The following is a 16740-nucleotide window of genomic DNA, read 5'->3' as shown; positions in this document are numbered from 1 at the left end:
CTGTAAATGGATTGTATACGCGCTAATAATGGTCTATGATCTGATCCCCAAAGTCGTAAAAATTCTACATTAGAAGCTGGAAAGAGCGAGTGCTACTCTTCGTTTGCAACTGCTCTGTCTAGTTTGCATTTCACCTTTTCCGAGCGTCTTTTTCCCACCCACGAAAACGAGTTTCCTTTATATGGAAAAGCTAGCATCCCACAGTTCTCCAACATGGTACAAAATGGGAGGAAAGAATTTTCCGGTCTCCTCCTTCCTCCTCTCTTTTCATGATTACCCGTAATTTCATTGAAGTCACCAATCATAAACCAAGCGAAGCTCCGGTTTAAACTCATTCGTGTTAGTCGCTCCCAAACTAAATCACGATTTCTTATAACCGGATCACCATACACAAAAGTCATATAGATAGGGTGCCCTTCAAGAGTAGATTCAATATCAATCATGTGTTCGTCTGCATACAAAATAGAAACAAGTGGATCATCCATGTAAAAAAGATCTAATCCTCCACTACGACCACAAGGATCGACGGTATAGACGCGATCATAACCAAAAGAAACTTGCACATCTTGCAAAAGGGATCAATTGTTTTTTGTCTCCGATAAAAATAAAAATCTAGGTAAAAAACAGTGATAAAATTCTTGAAGGTGTTCTTTTGTCAAAGAAGCTCCAGCTCCTTGACAATTCCAAGCAATAATATTCATCACGGGACTCTCGGTGGCCTTCCACCAGCCACTTTAAAGTTGTTGTCTTTGGGTGATGCTGTCACTCGAGCTTTCTTTTGATCCACTGTGGGAGATGGGCCTAAATTGCCTGGTTTAGAAACATTTGTCCCAAGGCCTGATCGAAAAGACTTTGGAGATCCAAGCCCAGCAATGTGATTACGCTGTCTCAAAGTAACTCCAATCGGCGAAGGGGGACGCATCGATCTTTTCTTCTTCTCCCCCGACGAAGCTGAGACGCGAGTCGACGGAGAGCCAGACTCCTTCCTCGGACTCCTTCTATTTGTATCAGCATCAGGATTAATCGCCTTACCCAAGCGGGATTCAACATCATTATTTGAAACTACAGTGATGGGGCTTTTGATTCCAGGATCGTCCGTTCTCAATCGATTCTCTTCTTCAGTCTATAAATCTTCACCAAGTAGGTCATCCTCCTCCATCAAATCGATATCTTCCTCCCCAAAATCATTGCCATCTGCATCTCCAAAATCATTACCATCTTCTAACCAGTCTTCTTCTTCAAGAATTCTCTCATTAAGAGGTAAACCAACTCTCTCAAGATTATTAGGGATCATAGATGGAACTTGTGGGATTGCTGCATCTTCAACCATAGTTCCTTCCTCTTCTAAAGTCATTTCATACCAGCTTTTTGTATTGTCTTTAGGTAAAACAAGGGTCGGCGCTGGAGGGAGATTGACAGAAGGTGTGTCTGAAGGAGCTTCAAAAGTTAAAACTTTTCCTAGCAGAACTTACTTCATCTGAAGCCTCATCAATTTCTGAGATTTTTCCTTTGAGTTTCAGGTCTGTAGAGGCTCGCGATTGGAGATTAAGCCTGAAAGGTCTCTCTCTGGTATGCTCTGGAGAAACCGTATTTTGTCTTGCTGGGTCGGCTGAGGGGTTTGGCTCTGCGATCTGTGGAACAGCTGCAGCAACAATTTTTGGGCTACAAACTGTCTCCTTAGACAGGTCACGAGCTTCCTTTCGGTTAGGTGAAGCATTCCTGTCCCTTTCTTTGTCTTTATCTCTTCGAGAAGCCTCTCTTTGTTTACTTATTAGAAAAGATTCATCATATCTTCGTTTATTGTATGAATCTCTATTAGGAGGATCCCTTTGTCGATCACTGTGCGTCTTCTCATACCGATGGTCAAAGCGGGTTTTAGGGCGAGGATCAACTCGTGGATCATACCGGGAGTCAATGCGTTTCCAAACGCTATCCCGGGTGTCCCTGTGAGTGTCCTCCCCACTGCGCCTATCCTTGGAGGCTTGAGGTTGCGAGCGCTTAGAGGTATCTCCTGTTTTTTGAGCTTCGAATTTATTAGAGTATGCAGGGTCCCTGTCTTCCTCTAAGTTTAAACTTTTTTCTTTTCTCTCAGCTTCAGTGAGTAGGGGGCAAGACTCGAGCTCATGGGAGATACGACGACAATGCCTGCAGTAGCGATGGAGGTTAGAGTAGACAAGCTTAACCGGCACAATCTCACCTGACGGTAGTTGGGCACGTAGAGCAAACTTCAGAGGAAGGTCCATGTTTATTTCGACTTGGACTTTGGTAGCTCTAGCTTCAATTGGCCCCACTGTCCCTAGCCTTCTTCCCAGGGATTCAAAGATAGGATCCATCCAGAAGTGCCTTGGAATACCAATGACACTGATCCAGAAGGTCATGGTGTTGGGGAAAGTATCACTGATATGAGGGATCCAACGTTCTAAGGATAAAGCCCATTTGTTGAAGTGGCAAGGCCGCTTGCTCGAGACTTTAACCAGGTCAGCCTATGTATCAAAATCAAATTGGAACCGATGGTTTCCTAGATCCAGGCCTCTTACTCTTCCTTCCACATCCCATATACTAGGCCTTGGAAGTAGAGATATGAGATCCTCAACGCTGCGGCTTTCTGTGTTTGAAAATTCTCCCTACGAGACTGAGTTTGAACTGAGCAATCAACTCTGAGTTGTCGACATTAGGCAAGATGACTAGGTCATCATCATCTTCTTCTTGTGTCTGCGATGAGCTGCCGTGGAGATGTGAGACAAGAGATGAGGCCATCGCTGTTGAAGAGAAGTTCGAGAATGGAGGTGAAGAAACAGGTATCTACCGAAATTGTATCCAAGAAAACCAAAGAGAGAGGTCAAAGAAACAGCAGCCACCAAGTCTTCCTTTCTAGGAGCTTGGACTTAGATAAGGAGAAAACTGTCAGAGTATCAAGTAGAGGTAGACAAACTGAGCCATTACTTAGATTGGAAGCTTGGTGAGTGAAAGATCTACTGCTCAAACAAGAAACTCAAATATGAAGAGGAGAGAGCTGTCGAGGTCTTTTTGAGCAGACATTATCAGATCTCTTTCAAGTTCTTCAGAAGCTGGTGGCGAGGAATGGGTAGGACGAATCAGTGGCTCAGAGGCATCCCGGATCTGTTCGAATCAGGCGGAAAGAAGTCGGCATGCCGGAGCCGTACAGAGTTTCCGTACTGTCGCCGTTGAGGGGGCAAGAGCTTTTTTCACTTTGTTCCCCTGTTACATATCATATATATATATATATAGTATAATTAATCGTATTTTATATGTACTATCATATAACTAATCATGTAATTAATAATATTTTATATGTATCATCATATAAATAATAATATATAATATTTTTAAAATTTAATGTGAAATATAAAAACCATAATTTAAGTTGGTATATGAAATTGGATTTTTTCTTGTATTTTTCTTATATATATTGAAAACATTATTTTAATAATAGTTATTGGAAAATATTTTAGTAAAAATAAAATTTTGACTATATGTATATTTAAAATCAATTTTTGATATAAATAAAATTTAAATTATTATTTTGATTTGAAATATGTATATAAAGTTTAAATTTTATTTTATGATTATTTTAGAAAAAAATGCTTTTAGGTAGTTAGATTAGGTAATTTACGTATATTTTAAAGTTGACTCAAATAGATAGTTTATCATAATATAATGGACTTCCAATTTTTATTACTAACATAAGCTCATTACTTTTTTTCTTAATATACTGCTATCCATGTTTCCAAACACTATTATATTTTTTTATATTACTATTCATGTTTCCAAACAAATTTTTTTTTTTTAAACTGCTATCCATATTTCAAAGCTATCCATATTTCCAAACAAATTTCATTAATACTACTATTCAAATTTCCAAACAATCTCAATGTGTACTTCAGTTTTAATAATATAGATAGATGGCTCTAGCTCTTCCCGAGAAATATTCGAATGAGGCTTAAATATCTGATCCGAATCAAAATTTGAACTAATATCCGATAATAACTTGATGTTAGCTACATCATAACTAGTAATCTTTGCTTACCTAATTTGAAATAATTTATACTTTCGAGCATTTTGAAGAAGTTCAAGTAGTTTTTATACTAGATTTTGGTTGATTAGTTTCTAATAGTATACATTTTAGTGTTTTTTTCTTTTGAATAACTTTGGATATAAGGCGAAATCCAATCTAAGTTGAATCTGAAAAAACCGAACCTAATCTGGTTACATATTAATTTTTTTTTTGAATGGGGATTATCAATTTATCAGTATAGCCAGAAACCCCGAATTTGACATATTCAACATGAAGTTAAATGGTTAACCAAATCCACTGATTAATAAAATTTAATAATGGAAATCAGTGTTTTCTATATAAGATTAACAAATTAAAATGGTTTTGAATTGTTTGAAAAACTTTTGAAGAACAAACAAATATTATTAGGCAATGACATTTGACATAATTGAATCTATCAATTCATTATTAATGAATGATTATATTTGACATTTGACATAATTGACTCTGTCAATTCATTCTAGCCAAGCTAAGCTGGAGAATCATAAACAATCCAGACAAGTTACTGAGCCGCATCCTTCTGGGGAAATACTGTAATTCTGAGGACTTCATGACAGTATCAGCAAAGAGTGTGATCTCGCACGTTCATAGGATGTGACTTGATTATGGAAAACGCAGGCTGTGAAGTGGGTAATGGAGACATCATAACAATTTGGGATAAGCCGTGGCTCAGCTGCGAGGCCCAAGAAAGACCAATGGGACCGGCGCCGATGGAGTTCGAACACCTAACTGTGGCGGATCTCATGCTTCCAAACTATGAATGGTGTAAGAAATTGAAGAACAGAGTGAAGAACAAGAGAGAGAGAAAGAGTAAGGAAGGATTTCTTATTTCCTTAGATCTGAAAAATGTCATTACAATGGGTTATCAAGAGACATAAACAAAATAGAATATGCTTACTCTAATAGCCAAACACCCTTGGCTTACTAGGGAAGCTAAAATATAATATCAGTCTGCTTTTACTATAGCTCCGCGGATACTGTTCATTCTAGCAGGTCTTGCTTAATTTCTTTTGGCAAGCCTTGCTAGATAAAGACTTCTTACTCTAGTAGTTCTTCATGTCAATACTCCCCCTCAAGCTTTACCATAAGGTATGGTTAAGCTTGGAACCCATGAAGACATCTTTCATTAAAACCTTTTGGTGAAAAATCCAATGGGACAAAAACACACAAAGGAAAAAGAGTAGATGTTTCATGGCTTAAGGGGATCATGATCTAGCCATTTCTATGAGTCCCAATCTCGGATGAATGAACTCACAGACTTTAGAACTTGCTCCTTTGGTGAAGATATCAGCTAGCTGGTCTTCACTTCTAGTGTAGCAAGGTAGAATGATCTTCTGCTCCACAACTTATCTCACCTTGTGACACTCCACTTCAATGTGCTTTGTCCTTTCATGAAACACTGAGTTTAAAGCTATATGAATGACCGCCTGGTTATCACAGTGCATGGTAATTGGTGTTGATGTCTCTATGCCCAAGTCTCTTAGCAAGTTTCTGATCCAAATGAGCTCAATTGTCAGTTTCCTCATTGCTCTATATTCTGCCTCAGCAGTTGAACATGATACCACCTTTTGCTTCTTGCTTTTCCACGTAACTAGATTGCCTCCGATGAAGGTGCAATAACCTGTAGTAGACCTCATATCCACTCTATCACCAGCCCAATCTGCATCACAATATCCCACAATCTCTGTGCTCTTGTTGCAACCCATCCAAACACCTTGACCCGGAGCCTCCCTTAGGTATCTCATGATCCTTTCCTCCATATTCCAATGATGAACCTTTGGTGCTTGCATATGCTGGCTGACTTGGTTTATAGCAAAACAGATGTTTGGTTTTGTAATGGTGAGATAGATAAGCTTCCCAACCATCCTCCTATAGAGCTTGAAGTCTCCAAATGGTTTGTCTTCAAACTCTCACTCACGCAAGACTTTGTAGCCTTCTTCAAGTGGTGTTTTAGCTACTTTTGCTCCAAGCTTCCATGCCTCATTTAAAAGATCAAGTGCATACTTTCTTTGAGATAAGAAAAGCCCCTCTTTAGAGCGGCATATTTATATCCCTAGAAAGTACTTTAGCTCCCCCAAAGCTTTAGTAGAGATGATACTTTTCTTGTCACTTCCTGTGATAATAATATCATCCACATAGATCAATATCACCACAATTCCTTGCTTGCTTGTGAGAGTGAAGAGAGTATGATCAGCTTCTGATTTTACAAACCCTCTTCCATTGAGAGTTGTACTCAGTTTGTGATACAAAGCTCTTGGTAGCTGTTTTAATCCATAGATTGTTTTCTTCAATCTTAGGACATTCCCTGCCTTGACCATACCTTCCATACCCGGAGGTGGCCTCATGTAAACCTCATCCTCTAGCTCTTATTGAAGAAAAGCATTCTTTACATCCATCTGCCAAAGATCCCATTCCAGGTTCACTGCCAAGGAGAGAAGAATCCTTATGGTGTGGAGTTTAGCTACTAGAGCAAAGGTATCCAGATAGTCTTCTCCATAGACTTGAGTGTATCCTCTTGCAACCAGCCTTGTCTTCTTCCTTTCTGGTTTTCCATTGGCAAAATATTTGATGGTGAAGAGCAGGCGGCTTGTAACAGCTTTTTTTCCTTTAGGAAGCTCAGTTTCATACCAAGTATCATTCTTGATCATGGCACCAACTTCATCTCCAACTGACTCTGTCCACTCTTCATGCTTCATGGCTTCTTCATATATCTTTGAAACATACTCTTGATCCAGATTGCTGATGAAGGCTACATGCTCTTGAGGATAAGTTGCCAAAGAACAGGTTGCTTGGATAGGGTGAGCCACTGCATTGCTGTCGAAGTACATTCTGGTGTCGACCCACTTGGATGGTTTCTTCACTCTTGTACTCCTTCTCAATGGTTGAATCTGTTGCCCTTCTACCACTGTCTCTTCCTGTCTTTGATCTCCATTAAACTAATCTTAACTAGACTGATCAGATTCATCTCCATCTTGATCATGTGTGCTTGCTGAATCATATCCTTCTTGCAGCTGTGATTCAGGTTCATTGCCCCCCTCAGGATCAGGATGAGTTGTTTCAACAACTGGTGATGCTTCTTCATCGTTTCCAGCAGGTGGTGGTGAGGTAGAAGTCCTTGGCACCTCACTACTCTGAGGCTGACTGATGCCAAGAATCTCCAGAAAGATTCTCAAGTTGTTTGCCCTATCTGAAGGTCCTTGTGAGAGGTGTTGAAGGTTTTCCCAACTCTTTTCCTCATAGTACCCCTTAGATTCCACAAATTTGACATCCCTTGAGACCATAACTCTTCTTGAATCAGGAATGTAGCACTTATAACCTTTCTGCGTGTGGGAGTATCCAATAAACATGCCCTTGACAATCTTGACTTCTAGCTTGTTTCTCATTTCTCCTGGTGTCAATACATAACAAACACACCCAAACACACACAAGTGATCAATTGAAGGTTTGATTTTGTTTAGTACCTGAAAGGAAGAGGCATCTTGGAGAACTTTGGTGAGGATTCTATTGATCAGATAGCATGCTTATACCACAACATCTCCCCAAAATCTTTAATGGACATTGGGGTGGAACATCATGGTTCTTGCAACCTCCATAAGATGTCGATTCTTCCTTCAGCAACTCCATTTTGTTGAGGTGTGTATGGACAGCTTGTTTGATGGATTATCCCATGTTTTGCTAAGTGGTGTTTGAAGGCATTGCTGGTATATTCTTCCCCATTATCAGACCTGAGAATTTTGATCTTGGAATTGAAATGGTTAGATATATAGTTTTGGAAGTTAATAAAAGCTTCTAAAACGCTATCTTTAGTTTGAATCAAGGTGAGCCAAGTATATTTTGATTTTTATCTATGAATGTAACAAAATACTTATGGTTCTCCCTAGATACACAAGGTCCAGTCCAAACATCAGATATCCCTATAGGATAATCCATTGACACTTGCTATTGATCGAACACACTTGTTTAGGTCATTAGATCTAGTTAATAGACAAGTCCAAAAACGCGAGAGCTGATTGACTTGTTGCTTAGTAGTTGAGCTCTACATTATCATGCATGCAACTGATTAGGCATCTGTAGGATTATAATTTCAAGTTTCCTGAATAAAAACCTTAAGTTTAGCTATTTCCTTTTAACCACCAAAACCTCAACCAATCAATCGAGCAATTACTTGTTCAACAAAATTGCAAATTTACATTTTAATCATTAAACCATCCAGCTTAACAAATCCCATTAGATTTATTAGGTTCCCTAGCTCCTTGTGGATTCAATCCCTAAGTACTACAATTTAACCTCTTATTTGAGAGAGTAAATTCACTCTTTAGGGTAATTTGAGTGATATCAAATTTGGTGCCGTTGCCGGGGAGCTTTGATCGCCTATTAGATTTAATTTTGTTAAGTTTCAGACATAATTTTTTTTTCTTGGATTTTCAGGTACATGTCCAGCAGTACCAGAAGCAACAAGGAAACTCAAATGCTATTCTCACCAGATCCTGCAATTTTGGAGCATTCAATCCGCAAAGAAGCACGCTCCTTATTGATCGACAACAACACTCTTTCGTCCCTCGATTCTCGTCAACCACCATCGACCCAAGCACTAGTCCTGTCTACCGATACTCGCTCACCACCGTCGACCGACATCCTCCATCCGACATCGATCGATACTTCAATCCGGACATCGATCGATACTGAGCTGCGAGACATGGTTGCGACTTTGATTCTTGTACGTGGTGAGAGAGGAGACCTGTATGGCCATGAAGGTCATCTGCGTAATGCAACAGGTCAGAGGATAGACGCTCAGGGGGTGCAATCGCTGAGCCTGATACTGATGATACAGGAGCTCTCCACCTGTAGATGAGGCCGCTCGACCCAGAACATTGGCTGACTACAACCGTCCTGATCAGTTCTACACCAACAGATCAGCCATTCGACCTCCAACTATTCAGAGGGATTTCGAGTTGAAGCCGCAGTACTACACATTCGTGGGACAAACACCCTACTATGGGTTATCTCACGAGCATCCTATGGACAATCTGGAGAGGTTCGAGGATCTCATATCTGCTATTAAAGTCAAGGGAGTCTGTGAAGACTACCTCCTATGCAAGCTCTCCAAGTACTCACTTCCTGAAGATGCTTCGCATTGGCTTAAGCAGTTACCACCAGGATCTCTCACATCCTGGAGCGACATCAAGAATGCATTCTTATGCAACTTCTTTGATGAAGCACGTGCTGAAGACTTGAGGAGCAAGATTGCTACATTCACTCAGCAGCCTGCAGGATCATTTAGAAGCTCATGGATCAGATTTAAGTCTTACCCGAGAGACTGGCCACACCATGGATTCAATGAAGTACAACTGCTCAATACTTTCTATAGAGGCATTGCGGTGCAGTACCTGATGGCTCTTGATGCTTCCAACAATGGGAACTTCAACACCAGGAATCCTGAGGAGGCAGTGAAGGTCATTGAAAACCTAGCATCTAGCAGCAGCACCAAGAACACTGACTTTGAGAGGAAGAGATTTGCCACCATCCTTGGGAATGATCAGATTGATGAAGTGAAGGCAAAGCTGGACAGTGTTCACAAGCTTCTCAGGAAGCAGGTCTGCTTGGTTGAAGATGCAGAGGCTGTAGACACCAAGGGTAGAGCAGAGGAAGCAGATGTGAACTTCATCAGTGGAACTGGATTCCAAGGTTCTGGAAACCAGGGTGGAAATAGAAACTCCTATGGAAATATGGGCAATTTCAGCCAGAGCTCGCAGCACCAGAAACCCTACAAAAACAACTACAACAACAACATGGGTTATGGAAGCTCTTACTACCAGAAGCCACCACCGCCAACTCAAGAGAACAAGATTGAGGAGATGCTTGATAGAGTTCTCGAGGGACAGCAGCGCATGACAGTGGACTTCAATGGGAAGATTGATTCTGTCTACATCAACTTGAACACAAAGTTTGAGATTTTGAGCACTCATGTGAAGAAGCTGGAGATGCTGGTTGTTCCGACATGAGAAGTTGTTAAGAGGCAGGGAGCCTTGACTATAGGGTAGCAGATGATGTGATGAAGCACCACGTGAATGCCATCATTGGGGATGATTTTAGGCAAGTGGTGAAAGAAGAGAAGCTACAAGAAGGAGATTTCGAACTAGAGAGTCTGATGAGTTTCAGCAGATCACATTGGTGTCGATCGACGCCAAGCCACGAACATCGGTCGACAGAAGTCACCCAAAACCGATCGACATCCTCTCCTGGACATCGATCGACAACACCTACGGAGTCAACCGCATCTTGCAATGCCATGAGGATCATGACTCACAAGGAGTTCGCAGCAAAACACCCACGTTTGCCCAGCCCTGTCTACGTAAAAAACGATCGACATTCTGAGCCCATCATCGATCGACATCAGAAGACCGCTATTGATTGACAACAGCCAGCGTCCATCGATCGACGAGCACCTATTACATACCGAGTGTATAAGCCAAAGATAGATGTTGCACGTCTTAATGCACTCACGCCCAAACCCAAACCTTCAGAAAACCCACCTGAGGCCGTCAGGACACCTTCAGATGATGGAGTAGATCTATGGAAGTTGATAGGGTTCCTACGAGAAGGACCCTAAAGAATGAAAAGGAAAATGAAAGTTTCTGAAAAAGAGTCTTCAGGATTCCTCTTGATAAGCCATTCGATGAGGCTTATTTTACCCACAAATTGTGGATGTTCTTCAGAGAAACCAGAGAGACAGAAGAAGACATTAGGAGAATGTTCTGTGAAGCTAGAGAACAGATGAGGATGAGGGTTACATTAAAGAAGAAGAGTGATCCTGGGCAATTTGCAGTACCATGCACGGTGAAGGGTATTGAATTCCCACATGCCTTGTGCGACACAAGAGCATCACTCGGTATCCTACCTAGGATTATGGCAGACCATCTGGGTCTGCAGGTGGAGCCTTCCAAGGAATTGTTCACTTTTGTGGATTGTTTTCAAAGAAACTCAGGAGGAATTGTTAGAGACCTAGAGGTGCAAATTGGTAATGCCCTAGTTCCAGTAGATTTCCATATCTTGGACATCAACCTGAACTGGAACTCTTCTCTATTACTTGGGAGAGCCTTCTTGTCAACAGTGGGATCAGTGTGCAACTTGCAAACCAACCGGTTGTTCTTAACGCTCATATATACTCATTTCCACTACAACCCTATTCCAGTCAATAAGCCACAGACGGCCTCCAGAAGAATCAATGATCCAGGAATCATTGTAGCATGCCACTGTGGAGTTGAGTACGAGACAGAATACTCGGCGTCAACCAACATTGCCTACTACCCATCGATCGACACTAACGTCGAGGCTTCCTGAGACGGAGATTACTCAATTGGAAGTTGGCCATATGATCACCATCACGAGAGCTACGCAGTAAAGACAGCATACCGTGATCAAGGAGCTGATGAACTTCATGAGGGCAGCCCTGGCCGGGGGAAGGGACCCAGACCCGAGGGCAGGAATCCGGAACCTGGAGGCCGGAACCCAAAACCTGGAGGCAGGAACCTGGAAGCCGGAAGCTGGAGTAATCTCTTCATGGAATATTTTTCCCCAATAGAGCATATTACATATAATGCAAAGTACTGCCTTAGGAGCCTACACGCTCATTCTCAGGCAGGGAGCATATTACGTATAATGCACAGTACTGCCAGAGGAGCTTACGCGCTTACTATCAGGCAGGGATCATAATAAGTATAAAGCAAAGTACTGTCTGAGGAGCTTACGCGCTTACTCTCAGGCAGGGAGCATATTCCATATAATGAAAAGTACTGCCTGAGGAGCTTACGCGCTTTCTCTCAGGCAGGGAGCATATTACATAATGTTATGGGATTTTTGTGTAGGATCTTTGTGAGCAGAACGATGGACAAGGCTGGTATTCGTATAGATTTAGAGAGAAATAGACTTGAAGAGATGTTTTATTAGATATAACAAGTTGGAAGTACAATGTATTGAGTAAGAACCCTAGTTCTAGCCGCCTATCCTTAAATCTCTAAGTCTTGAAGTGTCTAACAAGTTGCCTAACAAGTTGCATGCATGATATTGTAGAGCTCAACACTTATAACCAAACAACTATGCTCTCTCTTTCTAGGTTCGTTTATTGACCAGTGTCGATCGATGATTCTATATGAATATCGATCGATTAATTATTCGAAACATCGACCGATTATTCTATTTGAATATCGATCGACGCTATTGGTCAAGCGTTAATGCACAGGTTGAATGTGCTCACTAAGCTCACTAGATCAGCTCTCGCCTTACTCTAGCAAGAATCTTAGCTCAATTAAAATGGTTTTAGGATGAGATTAAAGCTATCACTTATATCTAACAATCCTAGGGTAATTTCTAGGTAGCCAATCTAGAATCAGACATTAATGACAATCCTAATGATTAATATCACAACTTAACAATCTATAACTGGGGCTAATCCTTCATAACATATTTAAACCCTAAAATCTAACAAGAGAACTACTCAGACATGGTAAGCAATTCATGACAGCAATAAAGTATGAAAACTGCATTAGAATAGTAAATAAATATCAATGGAGTTCCAATCACAAATATAACTTTGGATCTTCTCTCCAATCTATCAAAATCCTAGAAAACCTTTGCTGTGAAAATAGTAAAACAAGAAAGCACACTTTGCCTCTAACATGTTGGCAAAGCTTATATAATTAGGTTAAAACTCGTAAGGGGTAATCTTGTCAATTGGTGAAGGCTTGGGCTTCAAGTCGGCTGTGACCAAACGGGCTTTCTGCGCGCTTCGCTGTCGATCGATGTCAAGATATGAACATCGATCGATTATTCCTCTTAAATATCGACCGATGGTCGAGCTCGATGGTCATCTCGGGTGCTTACTCCAAATATCTCCAAAATGCTCCAAAATCATCACTTATCTCCAAATCACTCCCAATCCAATAAATATACTAAATAGACTCTATAATATGATAATTAATAGTTAAAACACTTATAAACCATGGGTAAAAATGGGTCAAATCCATGGTCTATCAGTTCCCTTTATATAGTCTCCTTAAGGTGGGCCTTAGTCGGTTGGAGTAGGTTAAACTCTTCCATATTCAGAAATATGGAAGGTTCTCCTTATCGCAAGTTTCCGTTTCTCAGGGGAAGGGGACGGACTCTGGGACCGGACCCGGAACACTTCGCAGCGGGGACCCGGGGTGCCTCCTAGCGGGGACCCAGAGGCCGGTGTCCTGCCTGGGGTCTGGAGAAATTTAATACTTGAGTATTTTTCCCCAACACCACCTTTCTCTTTAGGTTCTACAATATAAGTGGTAGTGGAATTCTAGATAAGCCGGATTGCTAGGTGGATACAACGCCTTTGAGTACTCGTCAAATGACATTGGAGTTGTTCCGCGAAAGAAACCCTGCATAATCGCCGGGAACACTGCTGCTCTACCTCCTTCAAAGGAGCCTGAGAAAATGCTAAATCTACATCAAGGAGTTCTGTTCTTCATATCCTCTACTCATTTGGAGCAAAGGGGAGTAAAAGATGTCGGAGAACACATGTTTCCGCTACTATTCATCCAAAAGAAAAAGCCAAACCTCTGGGTTCCGGCTCCCAGCTTCCAGGTTCCGGCTCCCAGGTCTTTTGGGACCAAAGATGGGCCGTTGTCCGCAATTCGGACCCTCTTTGGGCTGTATCGAGATTTAAGCGTTTTTTCGATTTTGCTCGGGAAGTAGCCGTTGGTATAGGCATGGTTCTTCTAACGGAACCCTGTTTCTTCGCATAGCTGAGGCAGTTGGTGTTAATTTAACCGTAACCTGCTCTACTACGAAGAATAGGAAACTGTTCGAGAGACATAACCTTCTCAACTTCCCGAATACTTTCGACGATGTTTTTTAGACGGAAAATTGGTTTCGTATCCACGGACCCGAAGACTGAGTTATGGAAACTTCGGACGAAGATGCATGGTTATGGGATGGGACCGGGTTCGGAATGGTCCACGGAGAATTGGCTGCGCTCGCCGGGCGAGCTGATCCGTGCCACGGTCGAGCTCGTCGGGCGAGCTGGCCCATGTCACGGCCGAGCTCACCGGCGAGTCGACCGGCAACACAGTCATGCTCGCCGGGCGAGCTGGCTCGTGTCGCGGCCGAGCTCGCCGGGCGATCCGTTTCGGCTGTTCGTTTTCTCGGCTTTTGAATTTTTGACAGAGATTCGGTTTTTCTGAGGACTTTTGGACATCGCTTCCGTCGTGACCTATTTTGACCCCTACATTCCTCCGATTAACAAATTTCGACGGTGTGAATTCCGGTTCCCACAGGGACCGTATTCGGCCTCCCTAGGAGAGACTACTACCGGTACCTGTTGGGATTTCGCATTCTACAGAAGCCACTGTCAGACTTATTAAGTTTTGCTGGTGTGGATGAAAATCCAAGTGCAGACTTTACCACTCTCCACGTCTGGTCAAGCAGTCGAGTGCTCCCTGTATGTCACAGTACTTTGGTACTTTTATATAGCGTCCCCTGTATCATATAGCCTGGAGCGTTTTAATACAGGCACTTGCGCATATGATTTTTGGGGACCCCGATATCCCTTAGGCTATACAAGGGTTTTAGGTAGTATTGACAGTACTCAGGTTTGCGCAGACCCCTTCCTGCTTTATGTCTCATACCCATTTGTTTTCACGTGGAAATACCACGTATCAGTGAGGTTGAGCTGGGATTAGAACGTTTTGTGGAACCTGATCCATCCCTATATGCCCCTTTAAGTATTGTGGCTTTCCTACTACTTTTATAGTCGGAACTATTTCATTATATAAGCTTTGTGGTGGTCGAATCGCGGGCGATAACGATTGATCGAGAAATTTTGAAGAACGAGGTAGTCGAAGAATTGATCGTGAGTAAACTATGAGTCGAATAAGTTGATCGACCATAGGTAGAAGATGTCTTAGATTGATCAGACAGACGTTTTGGAAGCATAACATTTTTGGAAGCAAGCACGACGGAAAAACCTGAAATTGGACGAAAGCCTAATTTCGGTATTCTGTAATATTCTTCGAAGAGGCTGGAGGATCGGGAAATATTTTTAAGGGATATCAGAATTCATCTGGAGTCTTTTAAAATTATTTAGAGCATCAGAGCGGGAGCGGAAAAATATTCTAGATTGATCGCGGGACGAAAATTCACCAGAAGGGCCAAAATCGCGCAAATCGACCGAGAAGCTCGAGGTGGCTCTTTGCATGGGTTCAGAACGTAGTGTCAACTGTCCAGATAGCTGAGTGTCTATAGAATCTCGAGGTGTCACCGTGCATGGTAACAGTCCATGCCGCCTGACACATAGAAGCACGAGGTGGAGCGGCCAAGCACGAGATGTCGCGACGCATGCAACCGAAGCATGCTGATCGACATGTGTGAGGATGTTTGGCGCCTTGCATGTGTTCCAGTCATGCAGCCTGACATCTGGGAGGAGTGGTGGTGTCCTGCATGTGTCCTGGACATGCAGCCAGCCATGTGGAGCATGAGGTGCCACCGTGCATGCGTCCGGAGCCATGCGGAGCGCACACGGGCGGCCACCAACAATAATCTGATTGGCTGGTGTTTTCTATAAATACTCAGCCACCCCCTTCAGTTTCAGACATCCAGAACACACCAAAGCAAGTTCAAAACGTGGCTATAGAGAGAGAGAAAAAAAGAAAGTGGTCGATTTAAGAGTATGGTCGATTCTTAAGACCGATACTCCACCGAGAAGGCCAGTTTCGTCCAATCGATGATTCTCTATGATACGATTATAAGGTGGAAGATCTGTCTAAATCAATCCGTACATTACAGTCAGTTCCTTTGATGGTCAAGTGAAGGTGCTGTCCAGAGTTAGATCAGTTCCACGGGTTCAGATCAGTCGAAGTTCTGCTCGAGACTCCGCCAGGAAGTTCGAAGAACTGTCCAGAAGCTAAAGGAGGTTCTGTTCGAGTCCAGATCAGTACATCAAGACCTGTTAGTGTCTTCATGATCAAGCCGAGGCTTTGTCCAAGTCGAGTCCAGTCCAGTCCAGTCAAGTCGTCCGTCGGGTATTGGCCAAGTCCTCTCCGATCAACCAGCTGCTTCTCGCCTAGAACACTGTGAGTTGGCTTGTGTGAATTCCACTTGAAATTTAGGATAGATCGAGTTGCATACAGTTTAGAATGATCACGTTATTGCATGGTAGAGTCCTTAGGGTTATTTTATTTATGGAACCGGACTCAGTTTAGTAAGGGCTAAGCTGAGAAGAAATGGAATTAAGACTGAGATAATAACCTGACTAGGACTAGGATGCATCATGATTCATATTCTTGCGTGTTGATATGGTTGAGTGCAGGTTCCTGTTATCTTTAATGATAGTTTCATAGCAAGAGGCTGAACTATCTGGGTAACGGTTTGATTGAGTTGTTTAGTATTGATATTGTTGTTTAGTTGTTTAGTAGTTAGGCCATATAGGCCGGACTACTGGTACTATTGGTTAAGTCTTGTGGAGTCGAGTGTCTAGTTAGGATCTGGAACTTTATCATTACGTTAGGTTCTAGATTGAGTTTGTGTTGTGTGAGTGCTGCCGAAAGTATGTGCGTAACCCGCCCATACTAGGCTTGTTTAGGGGTGATTAGTGTTTCCTCGCCCTCGTATTCAGCGGGTTCAATGAAACCCCTTATTCT

At 42.2% G+C, this 16740-nt stretch overlaps 1 protein-coding gene and 1 long non-coding RNA gene across 4 annotated transcripts; one reads left to right on the top strand and one right to left on the bottom strand.

Moving 5' to 3' along the window:
- The first annotated feature begins 431 nt into the window (after nucleotides 1-431).
- On the top strand, nucleotides 432-2964 carry LOC106307080. 3 transcript variants are annotated; one of them, XR_001263264.1, is made up of 6 exons: nucleotides 435-1260; nucleotides 1384-1422; nucleotides 1521-1708; nucleotides 1820-2004; nucleotides 2093-2477; nucleotides 2564-2964. It is a non-coding gene; the product is annotated as an uncharacterized LOC106307080 (long non-coding RNA). The 3 variants fall into 3 exon arrangements; XR_001263263.1 differs by having other exon boundaries at nucleotides 432-1260; nucleotides 1384-1445; nucleotides 2093-2964; XR_001263262.1 differs by having other exon boundaries at nucleotides 434-1260; nucleotides 2093-2964.
- A 2457-nt stretch (nucleotides 2965-5421) lies between these two features.
- Nucleotides 5422-5940, bottom strand: LOC106302371 (uncharacterized mitochondrial protein AtMg00810-like). Its single transcript, XM_013738895.1, has one exon. The coding sequence runs from the start codon at nucleotides 5938-5940 to the stop codon at nucleotides 5422-5424; it is 519 nt and encodes a 172-aa protein (XP_013594349.1).
- Between the last annotated feature and the right edge of the window lie 10800 nt (nucleotides 5941-16740).

Source organism: Brassica oleracea, chromosome C7 (assembly GCF_000695525.1).
Source record: "Brassica oleracea var. oleracea cultivar TO1000 chromosome C7, BOL, whole genome shotgun sequence".
Classification (NCBI taxonomy): Eukaryota; Viridiplantae; Streptophyta; class Magnoliopsida; order Brassicales; family Brassicaceae; genus Brassica; species Brassica oleracea.
This window is presented reverse-complemented; position numbering and strand designations above follow the sequence as displayed.

Coding starts and splice junctions, on each gene's coding strand:
- LOC106302371 (XM_013738895.1), bottom strand. CDS start 5,940: ATGGTTGGGAAGCTTATCTATCTCACCATTACAAAACCAAACATCTGT.